Source organism: Theropithecus gelada, chromosome 10 (genome assembly GCF_003255815.1).
Source record: "Theropithecus gelada isolate Dixy chromosome 10, Tgel_1.0, whole genome shotgun sequence".
Taxonomy (NCBI): Eukaryota; Metazoa; Chordata; class Mammalia; order Primates; family Cercopithecidae; genus Theropithecus; species Theropithecus gelada.
This window is the reverse complement of record NC_037678.1, coordinates 87818271-87838395: the sequence shown is the minus strand read 5'-3', so window position 1 is coordinate 87838395 and position 20125 is coordinate 87818271. Positions and strand designations below refer to the sequence as shown.

The window sequence follows — 20125 nt, the reverse complement described above, 5'->3', positions numbered from 1 at the left end:
TTTAATTCTATTTCCTATATGGCATTTGGTTGTTACCTCTCTCTATTCTCTTTCAGTCCTGAACTTTTCCTTGACCTTTCCTAGACTTTGATGACTTCGGCAGTTTTGAAAACAGTAGGTCAGAGATACTGTAGAATGTCCCTCTACATAAGTGTAGGATTCACCTGTTGATATGGTTTGGCTCTGTGTCCCCACCCAAATCTCATGTTGAATTGTAATTTCCAATATCAGAAGAGGGACTTTTATGACTTTGGCAGTTTTGTAAACAGTAGGTCAGATATGTTGTAGAATGTCCCTCTACATAAATGTAGGATTCATCTGTTGATGTGTTTTGGCCCTGTGTCCCCACCCAGATCTCATGTTGAATTGTAATTCCCAATATTGGAGGAGGGACCTGGTGGGAGGATCATGGGGGTGGATTTCCCCCGTGCTGTTCTCTTGATAGTGAGTGAGTTCTTGTGAGATCTGATGATTTAAAAGTGTGTGGCACTTCCCCCCGACCCCCTCTCCTGTTGCCATGAGAAGACATGCCTTGCTTCCCCTTTGCCTTCTGCCATGACTGTAAGTTTCCTGAGGCCTCCCAGTCATGCTTCCTGGTAAGCCTGTGGAACTGGAAATCAATTAAACCTCTTTTCTCCATAAATTACGCAGTCTCAAGTAGTTCTTTATAGAAGTGTGAGAATGGACTGTGTCCCCTTATGATTAGACTAATATGCATCTTTGGCAGGAATATCAGAGAAATGATGCTGTTTTTCTCATATCTCATTATACGGTTTCCATTTGTCCCATGACTGACGATGTTCACTTTGATCACTCAACTAAGGTGCAGCTGCCAGGCCTCCCCAGTGGGGAGTTACTCTTTTCTTCTTTGTTATTAGTAAGTATGTGGGAAAGTACTTTGAGATTGAAGGTACTTTGATATTGTAAATTTTCCATTCCATTATGGAATATTACCACTTTCACCCACTGGTTTTAGAATGCATTCTTTTTTATTTTTTTTTTTGGCTGAATTAATTGTTATTCTGATGGTTGTTGCCAAATGGTGATTTAAAAAAAAATTCGTCATTCTTTCTACACTTATTAGTTGGATTTTCATTGTAAGAACTTTCTCTTCTTGCCATTTATCTATTTAAAGGGTCACACAGCTTGCAATTTTATTTACTAGGTTTTGGTCTGTTTTTTGTCATTATTTATTTCAATATCAGGTTGTCCTAGATTTGGCCACTGTTTCTTCAAGCTGGCTCTCGTGTCCTTTCACTTGTCCTCATTGTTCTGTAAGCACTTCATTACTTTCTGACACAAGATATTCCAGACTCATCTTGTACTTTCCTCAAGCTAACCAATTCTCCAAGGAGCCCTGGTTCCTTTTGGTACAGAATGATATTTAGCAACCAGGTGTGTTCATTGCTACTGGAGTGTCACTGCTTCCATATCCTTTCTGTGAACAGAGCTAGGAAAATGTGTGTGTGTTTGTGTTTGTGTACAACTTTTACAACTGTACTTCTATATCTATTTATATTGGTAGTCTGAAATATCTGTATTTCAGTATCTATATTGCTAACGAGGAGTTTATACCAATACACCAATACTTCTAATCCCAACCCAATACCATAGGGTTAATTGTAGTTTTCTCACTTATTCCTAGCTCCTTTTTCTGACAGTGATGAACCTGGCTTCCATTATGTAAACCATATACTGTTATTCTGCCCTCCTCCTCACACTGAGACCCTCCTCTTCTTGCTCAGACCACGAGCATGGCTATGCTTGGCTATCACGGCCCTCACCCTTGCATAGTGCAGAAACTTTTCTCAGCCCATGCCATTTGCCTCCACTCTCATGCTGATGCCTACTTTGCTCTTGCCTGCCTAATAGTTTTTGGGATGAACTATGTAAGAATGAGGGAAAGAAAGACATTGGCATGTTTAGGCCCCTTTTTGTATGTCATATGTTATACATAGTCTTTATAATTACAGTTTTTAATAGTTGCGCACTATATAATTGAGTCTGTTGTGACGTAGGAATTGGAGAGATGGGGGCTGGAAAGCATGTAGTTTATTTTGGGTTAGCCAAGTTTGTAAGCAGAAGTCAGTTGCAGGGAGGTACCTCAGAAATGAAGGAGACATAGCGTGGACCAAGGACGTTATGCTTTTGGAGGAGGTGCATAATGTCCGTCAAAGATGCTCTAACAGCAGCTGATGGAGCACCAACCTGGGTACACATCCACATCCATCCACCCAACCATTCATCTCTCCATCTGTTTTTTCGACTTTATAAAGGTAAGTTGAGCAGGGGAAATATGTGAGTACTCTGGAGCTGGCCAGGAAGATCAGAGGTCAGCAGTTGTAGATGACCAGCCCAAAGCAGTGAGCACTCAGTGATCCCTCAGTGATTATTACCAATGCAGCATTTCCTGCTTTTTTGCAATGGGACAAGGGCTCTGGCAATGTAGAATGGAGTGGCAGGTTATTTCCAGGTAGCAGGATTAGTTGTGGTGGGAGGCTATATCTGCCTTCAGCCCAGAAAGTGGCCATAATTGGCTGGCAGATGAGAGGTCACCATGTAGGGCTCTTCAGAGGCAGTCCATGCTTGGGAACTCACAGGCTCTAGTGCTGACAGCAGGAGTAATGGGAAGATACACAGTTAAAACACGATTTACTGACAACCCCTTCAGTGAATCCTGTACATGGAGTCTAGACTGTAGTCACATCACCTGTCTGTTCTCTGTGGGAACCTCAGACAGAGGTCCTGCTGCTGTTCCTTCAGGCAGCAGAGGCTGGTACAGACTGGTACAGGGTTATGATGACAGACTGTCTCCTTTTCCCAGGGAGAGAGGAATGTACACAGTAGAGCTCCATGTACTGGCTGCATCTCCTTCAGTTAGGTCAGAAGGAAGTAACCTTGTTATAATCACTTTGTTTATTGTTACAGGATTTTTACAAGAGGCTTGTACTGGTTTTCAAAATTATTAATACATGAGTAGAACAAGGTCACTATTGCCTCTCAGAATCGTGGGAAGTAAAGCATGTGTGTTTTCCCCTGATTGAGTGTACACTCCATAAAACTTTATAACTCCTTGTAACTGCTTTCTCATATTTGATTTTAGTTATTTTGTCACTCTTGTAGTGTTTTCTACTTAAATGTAATTTTGTTACTTTTAAAATCAACTTTTCATGTGCTTTAATCTGTTGTTTGTGTTTTCTTTGGTAATTTTAAACTCTGCCACAGAACTAGTCAACGTTTGTTTTTATTTTCCCTGTGATTTAATTATTTTATTTTTCAGGATTTTTTTTGAAATATTTGTTTAATACACCTGGGGTTCATTGGTTTATAAAGAGTAGCTCCAACTTTTTTCTTCCCCATATTGGTATGCCATTTATTATAACCTTTCCCTGCTTATAGTCATCTCCCTTTTGAAGAAACTCGCTTTACCTAAAATGAAAACACATACAGCATTATGTCTATTTCTTGGCCTTCCTGTTCCAGTACTCTGTGTTTTCATTTTTGAACTGGTATCACACAGTTTTGATGTTTATTGTTTTATAATATGTTTTAATCTCTATTTTCATTTGAGTGTGTTTTTACTATGTGTGCTTACTAACTTTTTAAAGAAATTGTAGGATAGTTTTGTTGTGCTAAAATATAATTTGAGGAGTTAGATTCTAATTTCATTTGATTTGTTTTCATTTGGAAAAATGTATTTCCATCTTGGGACTTCTGCTTATGCAATATCCCTCTTGTGTTTGAATTGTCATCTATTAGTAAAACACTGAAAGTTTTTAATGTATACATTTGTTGAACTGTGTTGATTTATGTATACAAATTCCAAACATATTATAGTTATATAGAACTGAGATTACTTTGGGGGAATTCTTTAGTATAAGCAGTTCTTAAATCACAAATAGCCCCCAAACATCCATACTGGCTGCTGGATCCACCTGGCTTTGTTGCCCCCCACTTTTGAACTATTTTGGAATAGTTCTCTGCCACAGCCACTCTTCTCTGGAGCTCCTGGAGCTCCCACCACCTACAACCCTGGCCACTTGATGCTGAGTAGATTATATTTACCAGCAATGTTTCTGCTGTGTTATGGATAAAATAGTCTCTTGTGGATTTGCTGAGAAGCTAGCATGTAATGCTATTTCTGTGATAAAATCAGTACTGAATTCCAGGCACCAAAAAGAAAAAGGAACTTTTAGAGCACACACACGGACACTGTCTAGAACTTAAAATTTAATTTTGGGGTTATCCTTCTACCTTCCCCACTGCCTTCAGTAAAGCTTATTTGCTTATTTATTTAGTTAGAAGAAATTGTTTATATAGCTATGATTACCTCTCTAATTGTCTTGTGAATTGAGTCATGGTAAATAAATAATGTGTCTCCCACATAGTATTTTTATTAAGTGGTTTTTGATCTTAAACTTTTTCCTAAACTGAGAGTTCATTTAAATAATATGCCTATTCTGGTTAATGATTCAGGTTAGGAACTAAATTTTTTATCTTCATTTGAAAGTATGACTTTTCCTCAGAAGGTACTGGTACTAATTGGCATTGAAGGTTAATTGTCAGAATTGTCTTTCCCTGCGGGATGCTCTTAATTGTTTTATTAGCAGGGTGCCATGATCTTCGGATCTGATGGGCTTGAGTTCCTCTGGCATTCTGCTGTGCTACTGAACAGCTTTCTCAGTATCACTGTTAATGAAATTAACATAAAAATACTATGTTTGAAGGTGTTAAAACGCTGTGCAGTGAATGTAAATGTCATTAGCACGTCTTAGGGCAATAAAATATGAGATGACTTTGTTTCAAGGCATTGTACAAAAGAAGCAAGATGGTAACTTTTCTTTTAATTACAGATACTTTAAGACTGAAAGATCTCATTAAAGAAAAAATGTCTATAGTCCTTCAGAAATTAAGGATTAGAATTCTTTACTTAACCTTTCATGATGTTTGTGGATTATTAAAATGAGGACTGGAACATGTTTTTAAAACACAAAATGATGTGATATAGTGTTTCTGGTTATGAAAATATGTAGTAAAAATAAAAGACATGAATGAGATAGATACATTCTTATATCAGAATAGTGCTTACCCACTGGAGAAGGAGGAGAGGGTTATATCAGGTGGAGCTACAAATGGATTTTCAACTATATCTGTAAGGAAACAAAAAGCTAAAGGAAAAAAAAGCATATGAACTTCGTTAAAACATAATAAATGGGGAACAGCATTAAATATAAAATAAAACAGGACTATTTCTGCATAGTCCTGCCTTCACTTAGTTAATTTCTACGAAGTCAGATTTGAATTAACAGATAGCAGCCAAGTCTCTTGGAAATGGGTCTTAGGTAGCTATATACTTACCATATTGGATCAGCCCTTCATCCCCTAGCCCTCACCCATGACCCCTGTCCAAAAATAATTACAGCAGACCATTCATTATTATTCATGCCCAAATTCATGCATTATTTCTCTGAAACTTAAATAATTATAACTTAATGTGTGCGCTGTTTCATCTCATTAGCTCTCTAAGCCAGGTTAGGTCACACCTGCAGCCCTCAGATCATTAAGTCCAGGTAATCCTGGTTTCCCACGTTTGCTGTCCTCATCCCAGTTTCTGGTTAATTGGAGTGGTTGTTGGCCTAGGACCCTTTCTGACCCATTGTTTCTTGGTCCTCAGAATGGACCTCACTGGTGTTTGGCCCATTGATCAGATCAAAAAATAAAAAATAAAATAAAATAAAAACCTTTTGAGGCAGACCCAAGCAGCGTTTTCCTTTTATAGAAGTAAACGATGTCAAGAAGAGAGACTGCGGCTGCATGGTAACTGAAGTCACAATGATTCCTAGCTATATTAACTCCACAGTTGACTGGATTACTGGTTCACCGTACACTACCAGCAGCTTCCTACCTTTCCACTACCCCTTTCCAGTTTATTGCTGATATTTGGTATTCAGATGTCTCTTTATTTTAGTAAATTTCTGTTCATTTGGAAATGTGTTATTTAGGCTGTCCCATTTAAAAACACTGGTAATAATTATCACTTCCTTATCTAAATTACTTACCATACATGTGAATGCCAACTAATAGGAGATTTATCTACATTTAGCAGATTGTCACCATTGAGGGCAAATTATTTTTCTGTATCAGTTAACTGCCTCACTTATATCAGATTGCAAAAACTGTTTCCCCACCTTAAATTATAGGAAATGTTTTCATCTGTTAGTGTCTTCACTCAAATGAAAACCTTTGCTATTATTGTGAACATTAATTGTGATGACATATATAATGTGTATTGCCTGAAGTTTTTGTCCTCTTTTTTCAGTTCTTCCAGAAATAGTGATGGGATATGTAACATTATATCTAACATGCTCTTCAATTAGTGTATTCTCCAAAGCTTAGTTCTCCTCATTCCATACTGTGATTACATAGGATTCCAAAGAAAGAGGAGCCAGTTCTTCAAGAAAGTGTGAATTTTACCAAGAAGAAAATGTGAATTTGATCATGATACTAGTCCACAGAACTTGAGCTCTTCTTGGTAGTGGCTTAGACCCTAGATTTTTTTTCTTTTTTCTGTTTTATATACTTAATATGAAATGATACAACAGTCAGATGCGTTGCAATTGAAACAGTATTTCAGCTTTTGTTCTATAATTGCTAGGAACTCTTCTCTCTTATTTTAATTACTTTTTTTTCTTTTGACTGTAATATGTTATTTTAAAGCTGATAGTTGTTAAATGCAATTAATTTTTCCATTCACATAAGTGGACTCCTTTGGTCTTACTTGTTTGTCAGATCCATTGACTGTTCATCTCTTCTTTTAGAAGTGCTACAGAATTGGCATCTGGGAAATTTATACTTGGGCACATTTGAATGTGTTATGCTTGTGTGCCAAAATATATTTTCATCTATTCAAGTACTCAGAGGGAACAGATGATTGTCTGCAGAGTGGTGCTGAGGAGACTTTGATAAAATTTTCATCTGCTGGAGGGCTGCTGTGAGTTGTTCACTGACAAATTAAAGAAGAATTTTGGTGGAACTACAAAGAGAAACAGATCTCCCAGTGGTTTAGCCAAGGTATCCAGTTAACAGAGGAGACCTTTTATCTATCAGCAAATATCAATGTCTGTTCCTCCACTGACTCACCTGCACTTGACCCTAAGCGTTCATCATATGTCTTCCTCAGATTAGAGACGTGCAAATGTGACATCTGTCGCTTGTATGTGGGCTGATTCAACAGCTATTTTTTAATGTCAAAGACCTAACTCTTCTTAAAAGACTATACCTAAAGCTAGTGGTCCTCCAAGTATGTCATCAACATCAGCATTACCTGAGAACTTGTTAGAAATGCAAATTCCCAGGACCCGTCCTAGACCTACTGAACCAGAAAATCTGGGGATGAGGCCCTGCAATCGGGTTTTTTATGTCTGTGATTCTGATGCATATGTCAACTGCAGAATGACAAGGTTTGTAAATTTGGAAAGGAGAGCTTTATTTTTTATAAGGCCTGCAGTGTGGCCATTCTGACAGGCTGGGAAGTGTAGCCTCCAGCCAGAAGCCAGAAGCAGACACATTAAGGGAGGGGAAAAGGGAGCAGGAATTTATGCTGAACTGAGTGGCTGAATGTGCATATTTAATAAGCTATAGGAGGAGTCATGAATATGTATGAGAGGAGAAACATGAGCATGCACAGTTGAGCTTATGCCTGTTCATGGGTTGCATTAACAAAAACTGGCAGGGTTAGCATGATGCAAGGGTAGAGTTTTTGGCCCTCTGATGTCAAAAGGTGAAGCAGAGGACATGGAAACATTCACTGTGCACCCTGTAGATTGGCCAGAACCACTCCACGGTCAATGGTTCCTTATCAGGAGGCAATGCTGGTCCTTTGTGTGGAAACCGCAGAAGGTAGGGGCAGTCACAGTTGGTTGAAATCAGAGGTGAAGCAAGTCTTTCCAATGGGCTGGTTTCTATTGAACCCTGAGGAATGAAAACCGTGACAGTTAGCAAAGGAGGGAGTATAAGAAAGCATGTCCTACCTCCCATCCTGTCATGTCCAGGAACTTGATTTCCAGCATTTCTCTGGGGTCCCCATGGCTAAGAGGGGGTCTGCTCAGTCAGTTTGATGGCTTGGAATTTGACTTCTCATGTGTTTGAATATGAGAGCAAGTGGCCAAAGCTAGTTATACTGGAGTTAGTTTCTTGGTGCACCAGACTTCTGCACATGAGACATATGTTTGTCAATCTGTTTAACCCCTTTTTCTCTTTTTTTCACTCATCACATCTATTTTACTTGATCTCTCTTCTCCTTTTAAAACTTCATTTTCAGCTTTATATTCAATACATTGGCTTTACAATATGCCTTGGCATGGATTTCTTGGGGTTAACCTGTTTGGGTTTTGCCAAGCTTCTCAAATTCATAGGCTTTTGTCTTCCTCTGGATTTGGAAAGTTTTCTGCCATTGTTTGCTAATTTTTGGGTTTTTTTCCTGCACTATAGTCTTTCCTCTTTTCTTCTGGGACTATAATTACGTGAAAGTTATATATTTTAGTATTGTCTCACACTTCCTTGAGGCTCTGTTTACCTATTTTTATTTTTTGATAAATTCTTTTTTCTTTGCTTTTCAGATTGGATCATTTCAGTTGACCTGTGTTCAAGTTCACTGACTTTTCTGTCATCTCCATTCTGCCTTTGAGCCCACCAATGAGTTTTTTATTTTGAATGTTGTGTTTTTCAGTTGTAATGTTGGATTCTTCTTTATATCTTTTCTTTGTTGAAAATTTTTTTTCCACTTATTTCAAGAGTATTGAAACATTTATTGGAGCTTTTTGTTATCTCAGTATAAACATTTGTTGGTTGTTTTTTTGCAATACACATTGGGATTTTCCTGGTTCTTTCTGTGCTGAAGAGTAGTATTAGATTGTGTCATAGATGTTTTGAATATTATGACATCCTGGGTGTTGTTTAAATCTTATGGGAAATTTTTATACTCTTTGTTTCAGCAGACAGTTTACCTAGTTGGATGCAGTCCATAAGTTACAGTCAGCCTGTGTAGATCGTGTCTGCCATTCCACTGCTGCTTCAGTGTTCAGATCCTTCCCAGTGCTCCTCCAATAGCAGTGGGTGTGCTACCCATTGGCCAGGCTCGGGCCTGTGCAGTGGTCTGTCGCTTAGTTCAGTTCTCAAAGTCTTAGCCTGCTATTGAGGATCAGATCCACGTGTACACACGTAGGGGTGAGCCCAGGAGTTAATAAACAACTCTGTGGGATTGCTTTCTTCCACATTTCCCTCTTCACCATCTCTCTTACACTTACTGCTTCCCTCGGGTCTTCCCTTCTCTGGAAATCTTGAGCTTTATTTATTCTACTCTTTCATATACTTCCTGTGCCTGTCTGCATGTCCACAACCAAGAAGTGAGAGTACAGGGAAAGAAAAAAGCAACAGGGATCTGCCCACCCTCTTGGGGGACTACAACTTCTCTGATGGGAAAGAAAGATTCCCCTTCCTCATGGGTCCACTGTTGCTGCTAAGGGACTCTCTGCTCCTTCTCCAACCGGAACTAGGGGGCTTCTCCTGGAGTTCGCTCATTTGCACTGATGTCCACTTTTGGCTTTCTTCCTACACCAAGCTGGGAAGCACTGCAGGCAAAAAATGGTAAATTCACGGTTAGTTCAGTGGTGCTTCCAGTCTCGGTTTTCCTCAATCCACCTGCTACTGTTTTTTTTTTTTTTTTTTTTTTGAGTTCCAGGGTACCTATGCAAGATGTGCAGGTTTGTTACATATGTAAACATGTGCCGTGGTGGTTTGCTGCATGTATCAACCCATCGCCTAGGTATTAATGGCATGCATTAGCTATTTTTCCTGATGGTCTCCCCACCCCACCCTCCCCCAACAGGCCCCAGTGTGTGGTGTTCCCCTCGCTGTGTCCATGTGTTCTCATTGTTCAGCTCCCACATATAAGTGAGAACTGTGGTGTTTGGTTTACTGTTCCTGTGTTAGTTTGCTGGGAATAATGGCTGGGAGAACTGGGTAGCCATGTGCAGAAAATTGAAACTGGACCCTTTCCTTACACCTTATACAAAAATTAACTCAAGATTGATTAAAGACTTAAATGTAAAACCCAAACTATAAAACCCTTAGAAGAAAATGTAGACAATACCATTTAGGACATAGGCATGGGCAAAGATTTTATGAAGAAATTGCCAAAAGCAATTGCAACAAAAGCAAAAATTGACAAGTGGGATCTAATTAAACTAAAGAGCTTCTGCACAGCAAAAGAAAATATAATCAGAACAAACAACCTACAGAATGGGAGAAAATTTTTGTAATCTATTCATCTGACAAAGGTCCAATGTCCAGAATCTACAAGGAACTTAAGCAAATTTACAAGAAAAAAAAAACACACACACATTAAAAAGTGAGCAAAGGAAATGAATAGACACTTCTCAAAAGAAGACATACATGTAGTCAAGAAACATATGAAGAAAAGCTTAACACCACTGATTATTAGAGAAGTGCATCAGCTACTCTTTACTTTCCAAGGCCCTGAAATAACTATTGCATGCATTCTCTTCAGGCTATAGCTGAAGAGATTTATTTATTGGGAGAAATACATTTATTGGGAGAAACAGGGTGGAGCATGCTTGTTTCAGCTTATGCAGAACCAAAACTGCTCCCAGGGGTTGGTTTAGACTGCTGAAAAGGGGGATGTACCCAAAGTTGAATTCTGAAGTGAAAGTATTTGTCTTAATGGCATATAATGAAAAAGTGACTTAGATGCTCTTCAGCCAAAGTGTGTAGTGAAGAAATGTCCAAGACTGGAACGGGGATGGAGGGAGGAGTAGGAGCAGTGAGACCAAGGCTATTGGGTCATGGGCAGGTCTGTAGGGCTCTTAGGTCCTAGATCAGTTGCATGAATGGGAGTCCGTGCTGGCCTCTCAGTAGATGGGAACGGGGGCTGAGAGGTGAAGATGGTGCAGCTTTTGTTTAGCTTGAAGGGAGGCTGATAGGCGAGCTGTAAGGAAAAGGGGTTGAAGGTAAAAGACTTTGGGAGCTGAGAGAAGGGAGGTGTTGTGCAAGAACTATTTTGGAAGGAACAATAGGATATTGACACTTTGGAGTGTGTAGGAGCCTAGAAATAAATACTTGAGATGATTGCTAATAGTGAATAAGAAGTTGGTAACAAAGAATGTGGACTACTGGGCATGAATGGAAAGAAAGTTACTAATAGCTTGGCCAATTGTGTAATGCTTTCCCTTCAGTACTTTGGAATTTATCATGTGACTACACACTGTCTTGAATTGCCCTCTAATCATTTCCTATGCTTTCTACATTTTCCTTCAGAAGGACAGACCTATTCCTTATACAGATGTTCCTTGAACCACAATGAGTCTGTGTCCTGATACATCCATTGTAAATTGAAAATATCCTAAGTTAAAGATGCATTTAATACACCTAACCTATTGAGCATCACAGCTTAGTCTAGCCTACCTTAAATGTGCTCAGAACACTGGGCAAAATCATCTAACGCAAAGCCTAGTTTATAATCAAGTGTTGAATATTTCACGTAATTTGTCGAATACTGTACTGAATGTGTATCACTTTTGCACCATCATAAAGTTGAAGAATTGTAAGTAGAACCATCTTAAGTTGGGAACTATCTGTGCTTGTTTTGTTTCTCCCATGAAGTGTTAAGAAAAATATCAGCTCCCACTTACCACCCCCTCTCCCTGCTCCCACACACACATCTACAAATTTCTTTGGGAATGGGACTGGAGCATCTCGAAATTTTACAAAGCTTCAAACTCAGCTTGTGCACACAGTTGGGCAAATCATTCTTGATGGATAATTTGGCTGGAAACTTCAGTAGCAAACATTGAAAATCAGTTTTCTTTCTTCTCCAGAGTCCCAGAATCTAAGTTTCCAATTTTCACTTTACTAAGAGTAAACAGAGGTTGAAGTGATTTATCTAAAGCAGGAAATTGTAAATCCATATTTGAATTGTAAACATTGAAAAGGAAGGGACAAGGTCAATGTAGCTTTTTGGTAAGGTATCATGTCATTTTTATTCTTCAGAACTACTAACTGATAATCTGATGGCGTGCTTTGATACTGATTCCTGCTGCCTTTGTTGCAGAATGCCTGTCATTCATTGGCAAGCCAGCCATTAACACCAAGCCATATATCCTGCTTGAATTTGTTTAGTATTTATATGAAATTTTCTTACCCACCACAGACACCATGTTAGATCTTCATCTTTTCCTATCTAACTTCCCAAAACCATTTTTGATATAGAGAAAAATTACTATAATTCTCATGTTTGAAATAATAAAATCTGTGTCACCAAGGCCCTAGAACATATTACTTAATCTGTTCTTAAGTATTGGTATGTATTAGTGGAAATTAGATGTTCTCTTATCAGTTTCCCCAAATGGTACCATCACCATAACTTATTTTAATATAGATAAATATTTTTAAGATATTTTAAATCAGAAGGAAAATGTCACACACAAGCAAGTTTCTTTTTGCTTGAATCAGGCAATGAAATAAGAACTTTACCTGCCCTACCTCACTTCAGCCTCTCACTGAATACCATCTCAGAAAATTATATGTTCCTGACAGAGTTTGTTTTCTCCCCCTGTCACATATAAAATGATAACCTTTCTTTCCCCGAGCTTGCTTTCACAGTGCGTTGCATCCTCTGTGTGTGTGTGTTTGTGTGTTGGTTGGTGGAGGACGGGGGTATATTTTGGTTGGTGGGGGGCAGGGGGTGTTTCTAAAATAAAATGTAGAACTGGGAGTCCTGAAACAGAATTAAAAAGGGCCTCTCATTTTTATCGACACCGCAGCCTCTAAAGTGTGAACCACACACTTTTGGGAACACGGTTGTCTCATATGTTTGTAGTATTTGTAACCCAAAATGAAATAATTGGTACATCATTACCTCAAAAATATTCATATGAAAACACTAGGAGAAAAAATGAGTTGTTTTATTTGTGCAGTAGCAGAATTAGAAAATTTCATAAAACTTGAAGAGGGTAATTATTGATGATATTAATGATTATTGTCCCTGCATTCCTTAGGAATCACTAGAAACGTTACAGATTTACTTCTTTCAGCTTACTCGAAATCTTAAAATAGAGAGTCTCATGTGAAACCAGCAATGTCTTTGTCTACTGTTTCACAATGTCATGTCCCCTCCATCCCCTCTGAAGACTGCCTGGAATTTGTCTGTCTTTGGGTACTTAGCAAGCTCTGAATTAATCTCAAAGAAGTCATTATTTCAAGGAGGTTTAGAAATGCTTGCAAACTTACAAATTAAGTGCATCACATAAAGTCCATCTGCTGCTGTTAATCACACTGACCTCAGACCAAATGGTTGATAGTTGAAAGGAATTTAAGATCTGGAAGGCATCTTAGAAATTGTCCAGTTTGATGACTGGATGAGGAAACTGAATTCTGGAGAGATTAAGCACTGACTTGTCCTTAGCCACACCAAGATTTCTGGGCAGCACACACTCTTCAGGTTTCATCAAGAAACTTTACATTATCAGCCATTCTCATTCATTCGTTCTTTCATTCATTTATTCCTCTTTATTCCCTTCAGTTTGCTTATTGCATTTTAAGTATACATATGAGTTTTCTTTTCACAAAAAATAAAATATCCTGCAGGATCTATCTGATATGGTTTGGCTGTGTCCCCACCCAAATTTCATCTGGAATTGTAGTTCTCATAATCCCCACATGTCATGGGAGGGACCTGGTAGGAGATAATTGAATCCTGGGGGTGGTTACCCCCATTCTGCTGTTCTCACGATAGTGAGTGAGTTCTCACAGGATCTGATGGTATTATAAGGGGCTTTCCCCATTTTTGCACAGCACTTCTTGCTGCCATGTAAAGAGGACATGTTTGCTTCCCCTTCCACCATGATTGTTAGGTTTTCTGAGGTCTCTTCGGCTATGCTGAACTGTGAATCAATTAAGTCTCTTTACTTTATAAATTACCCAGTCTTGGGTATGTCTTTATTGGCAGCGTGAGAACGGGCTAATACACTATCATCCCCTCTGGCTGCTACCAACTCTTTCTCTTCATTCATAGACTTCTTGAAAAAGTTGCCTGTGCTCAGTACATCTACGTTTCTGTATCTCTTCTGCATTCCTCAGTCTCTTCTTTCTGGCCTCGGTGTACTACCAAATCAGCTCCCACTAAGGCCACTTGTGACCTCTATGCCACCGCACCAAATGGTATTTTCTAGTCTTTTCATCTTAGTTGACCTCTGAGAAGCATTCTGCATTGTCAGCCCCTCTTTTCCTTGGCTTTGGAGGATTTTTTCTCCCTCTCTCATGGTCTCTTCTCTGTTTCCTCTGTAAGTTTATTTTCTTCTACTTGGCCATTAGAAGTCAGCATTCCTTCAGGTGCCCAGTCTTAGGTCCTCTTGTCTTCTACCTCTGTATTCTGTCCTCAAGTTTCTTTCCTACTCCTGTAGTTTCATTTATTAGCAATGAGTCTCTCTCTCTCTCTCTCTCACACACACACACACACACACACTCTCTCTCTCACACTTTGAACATTCCTCATCAGAAATCTGAAGTGTCCAAACGTTTTTGAGGGCCAACATGACACCACAAGTGGAAAATTCCACACCTGACCTCATGTGATGGGTTCGCAGTCAAAACTTAGGTGCACCACACACACAGTTTGTTCAGTATTCACAAAGGAAAAGAGACCCCCCAGCCCCCTTCAGCTTCAGTATATCTTTTCTGCACATGTCCAGATTCCCCATATGAGTATGCCCACAAAGGACAATAAAATGGCAGGTTTCAGGCCATACATGACAATAGCATGTTCCCCATGATAACCCTGCGCAGGGCCAAGACCTGCATGCATTACTCACTGTGACTTTTTTTTTCCTTACTTATTCTCTGCTCTGTGCTGTAAAGCTAATGTTTGAACATGTCAGAAAGATCTGCAGCTACGCCGTAGACAACAGTGATAAGAAACAGGAACAATTTATGTTGATCTGTAGTGCAGAAAGTAAAGCTGTTAGAGAAACAGGATGGTGGTGTTAAGTGTGAAATGTCTTACAGAAGAGTATAGTGTTGAAGTGGCCATCATATATGACCTGAAGAAACAGAAGGCTAAGTTCTATGCTCAAAGTAATAAATACATATAAATGGAAAATAGAAAAACATAGCATAAAGCTAAAAGTGAAGATCTCAATTGTGTATTAAAAGAGTGGATCATGTCAGTGTCACAGTGAATACTTGCCACTTAATGGGAAGTTGATCATGAAAACAAGCAAAACTCTATCACAATGAACTGAAAATTGAAGAAAACTGTGAATATTCAGCAGGCTGGTTGCTGACATTTAGGAACAGACACAGCTTTAAATTTTAAAGATTTGTGGTGATAAAGTATCTGCTTACTATGAGGCAGCAGAGAAATTTATTGACGAGTATGTCAAGGTCATTGCTGATGAAAATCTAACATCAGAACCAAGTCTGTAATGCTGAAGAAACATCACCGTTTTGGCATTATTGCCCTAGAAAGACACTGACTACAGACAATGAGGCAACCCCTACAGGAATTAAGGGTGCCAAGGACAGAATAACTGTGCTGAGATGTGCTAATGCAACAGGCATGCGTAAATGTAAAATTGCTGTGATAAGCAAAAGCTTGCATCCTCCCTGTTTTCAGTTCACCAAGTGAATTTCCTGCTTGTTCATTATGCTAACAAAAAGACATGGATCACCGGGTGATTGCTTCTCAGCAGCATATAAATTCAGAGTCAGGAACGATGGTAATGCTAAGCAGCTGCAGATTGTCCACGTGGGTGGCTGAGATAGTGGCACCTTTGCTTTCTGATTGTTCCCTGTACACTAACTTTGTTTCATTCACAGAATTATTTAAGATGTTGTATAAAGTTACTTTCAGGACTCTCTATAAGTATATATGAAGCATAAATAAATTTCGTGTTTAGACTTGGGTCCCATTTCCAAGATAACTCATTATATATATTCCAGTATTCTGAAATAAAAAAATAATAATCAGAACTCCAAAACCCTTTTTGTCCCAAGCATTTTGGATAAAGAATAGTCAACCTGCATATGTATGTGTATGTATATGTCTCTATATATGTGTGTGTGTGTGTGTGTGTGTGTGTGTGTATATACATATGTAGGTAAGTGGGTAGGAAGGTAGATTGACATCCCAGACTTTTATTCTAGAGCTTCAAACCCATATTTTCATTTGCCAAATGCGTCTCTAATTCATTATGTCCAAAACCAAACTCATGATTTTTCCCCACCCCATCTTGGTCCTTTTCCAGTGTTCTCAGTCTGTGCAGAACACTCCCCATCCAACTAGCGATGCATTCCAGAACCCAGAAGCCATATTCCTCACCCCCTTCTCCTCTTTGTATCTAGCCCATCATCAGATCATGTTGATTTTATCTCCTACATGTCTTCCAGTTTTGTTTTACTTCTTTGCTTTGGTACCCCTTTCCCCCAATCCTGAGTCATCATCACTTACCTGGACCACTGTAGTAGCCACCTGGCTTGCCTAGCCACATTCACTCTTGCCCTGTTTGGCCTTTCTTCAGTCACCATTGCAAGAATGATCTTTGGTGAAACTGAAATCTGATCATGTTATGCTGCTGTACAGAGCCCTTCAGTGTCTTCCTCTTACAACTAGATAAAACACAAGATCCTTTACATCCTGAACCATTTGAGTTGGTTCACTTTCTCCCTCCTTCTCAAGCCTTATGTTGGTGCAGTGCTCACCCTTGTTTCCTTTGCCAAGCCACATGGTTGTCTTCCAGTCACTCATTCTTGGTGGCCTCTTCCTCCTCATTATTACCATCAATCATGATCATGATCATGATTGCTTTTACACAAGACACTCTCCCCAACTTGTTCTCAGAGCTTGTTTTAGACACCACCTCCCTTGAAGACATCCTTCTCTAGCTTCCCCTATAATAAACCCTTATCACTGTTGCTCTTTGAGCCCAGGACACAGTTCTCCTTCAGTTGCAGCTTTGCATTTATTTCTGGAATTATTTCATTATTTGATTATTTATCTCTCTGACGTTTTTTAAAGCTCTGTAAAGGCAAAGCATACATCTGACTTGCTCAACTCTGTATCCCCCATGTTTATCATAGCGACTGGCATACAGTAAGTGTTCATTAAGTATTTGCTAAATGAATAAATAGTGGCATCATGTAAAAATGAAGCAAATTTTTAAATTCACCAGGTTTGTTGAGTACAGGTGCTTAGACGAAGAAAGGGAAGGAAACCAGCCTTAATGGACTCCTTTTTACATGCCAAACAGTTGACTCAAACATTATCTAGATGGAAGCAGTGAGTTGTCATGGATAGTTTTGCTTTCTTTTGTAACTCCTTAAAGGGCTTTTTATGTGCATTTCATGCAAATAACCTGGGTGGCAAGATTATTTGCAATGATTTAATACAATTTGAAATATGTCTCTGCAATTCGATTCTATTTTTCCATTAACATATTTTAGCAATTTTCAACTTGCATGGCTAGACATTTGATTAACAGAAAAAAAAAAAAAAAGAAGAATTGGAGATGTAATTAACACCTGGAATGTGATTGCTTTATTAATCTCTAATGTAACTTTAACAGCATTAAATATACATATATCCTAGATGTGGCTGCTTAGCTTTTGGCTTTCTATGTGGCACACTGCTCTGAGTCCTAGTCGTAAAAGGCATGGGAAACACCGTTTTTAATCATGGTAATGGTGCCTTGCCATAATTGGAAAACATACAAATGCAATTTTACATCACAGGGATAAGCAAATTGTAGAGTGAATAGTATCTGCTGCTGCCCTGCTAGGGCTCCTAAAACTGTCTTTTCCTCCTTTTCATAGTGACTTCGTTTCTGCTAAATAATGACAACCACTAAAACCAACCCATATCAGTTGCTCCCTATGGTTGTGATTTAAACCTGTTAGGTTTTAACCATATTGAATTTGAAACTCCCTTGAGCTGTCCAAAATGATACATCGAATAGGCAGGTGGATGTGCTGGCCTGAGCTCCAGAATAGATACCTGGTATTATGATGTTTCCTGCAGGGCCCAGGTGAAGATATTACCCAAGCAAGAGGCTAGTGACTGTGGTCAACCAGAGGTCACCTGTGCAAAGGAGGCAACCCTCAGCAGCCCAGGGATTTTTGCCAAGTACAAACAAAGATCTACTGATAGCATATCTTAGGAATTTTGAAGGAATGCTAGAAAGGTGCCCAGACTTTTATGTGAACTCTCCGGACTTTTAACTCTTGCCAACTAAAGATTTTGTTTTTGAAACATGACAGGGAAGACTAAAAACACATCTATAGGCTGAAGTTTTTCCTCTGGCCACCAGTTTGTGACCTCTGGTCTAAACTCTCATCCTTGTTCTCCGGTCTTCACAGTCTATTTCACCTATCCAGTATCGATTCTGTTTCAAACATCCTGAACTTTGGATGGACATGACTCTCTCCTCTGTCCTGAACATAGCAGGCCATTCTCCTGTCTATAGCTTCGACTCTCCCCGCAGTTACCCCACATGGAACACTTCCTTTTGCCCTCTGGTTATCCAGTGAGACCCAGCTTAGGTCCTTGGTGCAGAAGCCTGTCCCCAGCTACTCTGGGCTACACTCGTCACTTAATCACACACTCAGCTAAGTGTGCTAGACGCTTAAGCACTCACATGTCATTCTTCATGGTTGACTGTCAGTACATGTGTTTTATCTTCACTGATGCCCTGAGGCATTGTAGACTCTCATACATGGTTGGGGCCGTACACATAGCCCCTCATACATGGATGGGACTTCAGAAGAGACAGTGAACCTCTTCTGCAACATCGTTTCTCTTACATGCCTCTGGTGACAAGGAGCTCGCAGCCCTGCAGGCACCTGTGCCTGCTTTAGAGAGCTGCGACCCTCGAATGGGTTTGTTTGCTTCATCAAGCTGAAATTTGCCTCTTCCCATGCTTTTGTTTTCCTTGGGTATTTCCCTTGAATTCTTTTGCCCCTTATGCAGTTGTTTTCTCAATAAGAAAGACTTTCATCAATCAAAAGGACCCTTTCTTGTGTGTCTGATGTGGAATTTTAATAGGGTTTTGACAAGAAGCAGTGTTTTTATTTGGAAATAGATCTTAAATTTACACAAGTTCTTTCCCGTCAAATTCTGAGGGAGATTTTAGTGATAGTTATCTATACTATGCCAATTCCATCATGTTTTCTTTTGAAAGCACTTTTCTTTTGAGATTTCTTTTATCAGCATCAATAAACATTCCTAAAGTTGTGACCATATGCTTTGCTTGATACTACCTCTCTTTGGAGAACTGGTTTATTTTTTCTTCCCGACAATCAAACGTCTAATTGTATGTTAAGTTTTAAATCTCATAATACGTTGTAATGCTTAGATTCATCACTTCTGCTGGATATTATGGATATGAGGATATTATGTGTGTTGTGACACTCAGCTGTAAAAATAAAGGTATTTGCAGATTTGAAATTGTCTTAAGTAAGCAGACTTTTGGAGACTAAAACTTTCCCTTATTATTTTATATTACACTGGAAATTACATTTCAACCGTAGAATTCCATTTTATTATATTGGCAACTGACCACACTGTTTACTGTAAATTCATTACTGTTTTTGTATGTTCTCAGGTGCTGTGATTCTCTTGGGAAGAACCAATATGTTTCGCTTTAACCATCCAAAGGAAGCTGCCAAGCTCAGGGAGAAGAGGAAGGTAAGGGACACGGCGTCTCTAGGAGGGAACCACTGATCGGATGTGGGGATGAGTGGGCGGTGGTCTCTCTGGTCCCAACGTTTTGACTTTCTGGGGTGCAGAACCACTGGAAAAGTAGTTCTGTGATCTGGATTGATTCTAGGGAGATTGTTTCCCACCAGATGATTGGCTGATGAAGTAAGAGAGCAAGCAAGTAAACTCTAGAGCAGACAAGGAGAAATTGCCCCTCCTAGATCCTTCTCTTCAGCCTTCCACCCTTCCCACCAAGGAATTGGGCATCATTTTGCATTAGGTGGAAAGTGACTTTCTCTAATCAGCATCTCTTAGGAATTAACCCAAAATTGGAATCACATTAATCCAAAATCAGCCACA

General features: G+C 39.2%; 1 protein-coding gene across 4 annotated transcripts in view; it reads left to right on the top strand.

The window, feature by feature from the left end:
• KIF16B (kinesin family member 16B) overlaps positions 1–20125 on the top strand; it is a 307106-nt gene that overhangs the window by 150850 nt on the left and 136131 nt on the right. For all 4 annotated transcript variants that reach the window (XM_025400350.1, XM_025400349.1, XM_025400348.1 and 1 more), the window contains exon 16: positions 19671–19753. In XM_025400350.1, coding sequence (XP_025256135.1) covers positions 19671–19753 — 83 coding nt within the window. The remainder of the gene's footprint in view (positions 1–19670; positions 19754–20125) is intronic.